The 2,084-nt window shown below is 36.9% G+C and overlaps 1 protein-coding gene across 1 annotated transcript; it reads right to left on the reverse strand.

Annotated features, from left to right (window-relative positions):
• Positions 1-203: 203 nt before the first annotated feature.
• On the reverse strand, positions 204-832 carry LOC108563445 (venom protease-like; the record flags this gene model as incomplete). The annotated part of the gene is made up of 3 exons (XM_017922119.1): positions 204-343; positions 415-576; positions 632-832. Coding segments are annotated over 3 exons (503 nt in total), but the record flags the coding sequence as incomplete, so codon positions are not given.
• Between the last annotated feature and the right edge of the window lie 1,252 nt (positions 833-2,084).

Raw genomic sequence — 2,084 nt, forward strand, 5'->3', positions numbered from 1 at the left:
TCAATGAAATGTGAAAACACTGGTTTTTCGAACGTTCTAATTTCAATTTATCAATTTTGAACGCGTATTACAGCAATATGGATAAGAGCACTGGAATGTATCTATACTTGCTGGATTCCCCAAACATTCAGCTTTCATGTGCATATATTGGATTCATTCTATCTATTATAGTTTTCGAGTAAATGAATGAAATGTGAAAACACGTAATTGTACGGATCGCAGCGTTCGCGCCGAATCTCTAAAGTGACGGAGATCAACCCTCTCAGCTCCCACACCTCTCCTTTCGATGTCGTTTTCGAAAAGAACATTCCACCGCCCGAATCGCCGTTGCAAACGGAAGTACCTGTACATTAAAAATATTAAATATTAGAATCATTGAATCGTTATTATTTTTTTCGCTTTATTGCGGATTACCGTTCCTAAATCCGGCGCACAGCGTGTTCGTCGACGTGTATTTGCTGTAGAAATCTGGATTGGCGGAGATACAGGTCAACGTATCGATGACTGGCATTTGGGCTTCTTGCAGAGTATCTTCGATTTGTCGCTCTTTCTCGTTATCCCATCCGATGACGGTGCCTACAAGATTTCTTTATTATTGTTTGAAGTCCTTTAAAATATAGTTTTGTATTACCTAATTTTCCAATTACACTATCATCAGCGGCGTCGCTCCACAGGCAAGCGGGGCGCACGTAATCGGTGTAATCGGCATCTCGTGATAGTTTCAAGACGGCCACGTCATTCTGCACGTTGGTGTAGTCGTAGTCCGGATGGATTGTTATCCTCTCCACTCTGCGTTCTTGAATGCCAGAGCCGAATGCCAGAGCCGAACGTTCTCAGAAATGTGCGACCTAAGTTCAATATACTCGTATGTATTTTTCTTTTTTGTTTAAATTCTCATTGTCATAATCGTACCTAGATGTATTTGGAATTCTTCCGCATCTCTCTTCCGATTCGTTCCCTTTCTCGTTACGCAATGAGCGACAGTTTTTTTTTTTTTTTTTAAGTTTAAGAGATTTATATCAATTTTTATTGACATAAATCTCTCCGGCCCTATTTCTACCCCTTTTCGGGTTTAACAGCCACCACAAATTTTTTGTTGATTTTCGGAATTGAACCAACGACTTTCGTATCAGATTTTTGTGATACAGGCGACCATAGCCACACGGCTACGGCCGCCCTTTGAGCGACAGTTATCACGTACTTTTCACTGACCAAGTTTCCTGCGCATATGTACCAGAACTTCAAAATTCCCAACACATAGATTGCAGCGTGCCATGGCCAACTTCCTATTGTTATTTTGTTGTCTATTACTATTTGTTACTATTTTCATGTAACTTTTTTTTTTATAAATATGTAAATGCAAATTAATTCAATAAATAATGTTTATTTAAAATTTACATTATTCATATCAATGATTAAATTCATTGGATAAATGAATTAATTATTAAACTATATACTTTCAATTAGGCCATTGTGGTCTATTTTTTTTTGAGAAATATTTTATACAAATATATACATCTGTTCATATTCAATTAGGTCGAGTAATTAGTTTTTGATTTGTTTGATCGTTTCAGAATTGGTTCGGTCAGGCCAGTTCGGAGGACAACATGATTTTTTTTTATTGATAATCCAACTTATATTTTAAAATCTAAATCAACGTTGAACATCAAAATTGTGTTGATATATTCAAGAAAAGACAAAGTTCCGTGCGTCACGGAAATAAAATTGAACGAAATAAAGTTGTGTAATAAAGGTGTCCCCATTCGTACGACAGAAGCTCCGAGTCCGTTCATAAGTCAAACATCAAATATTGGGTAAATTCTGTCCATAAACATCGAGTCTATGTTATCTACTATAAAATTGTTGCATTAAAACTCAGGAATTTCGTGAGGGGCAGAAATTCGTCTACCTCTACTGCACTGCCCTCAACAACTTCATCAGGTTCAATCGTCAATGGAGAAATAAAACCAGGCGTCACTTTATCCAACGATGTGCAATGCGGAATCCCATTGATAACGGACGTGATAGAAGGTAATAAATTATACAATTAGAGCGAAAGCAACAGTATTTCATTCATCAATATT

This window comes from Nicrophorus vespilloides, unplaced genomic scaffold (genome assembly GCF_001412225.1).
Source record: "Nicrophorus vespilloides isolate i.1.1-1 unplaced genomic scaffold, Nicve_v1.0, whole genome shotgun sequence".
In the NCBI taxonomy this organism is placed as follows: Eukaryota; Metazoa; Arthropoda; class Insecta; order Coleoptera; family Silphidae; genus Nicrophorus; species Nicrophorus vespilloides.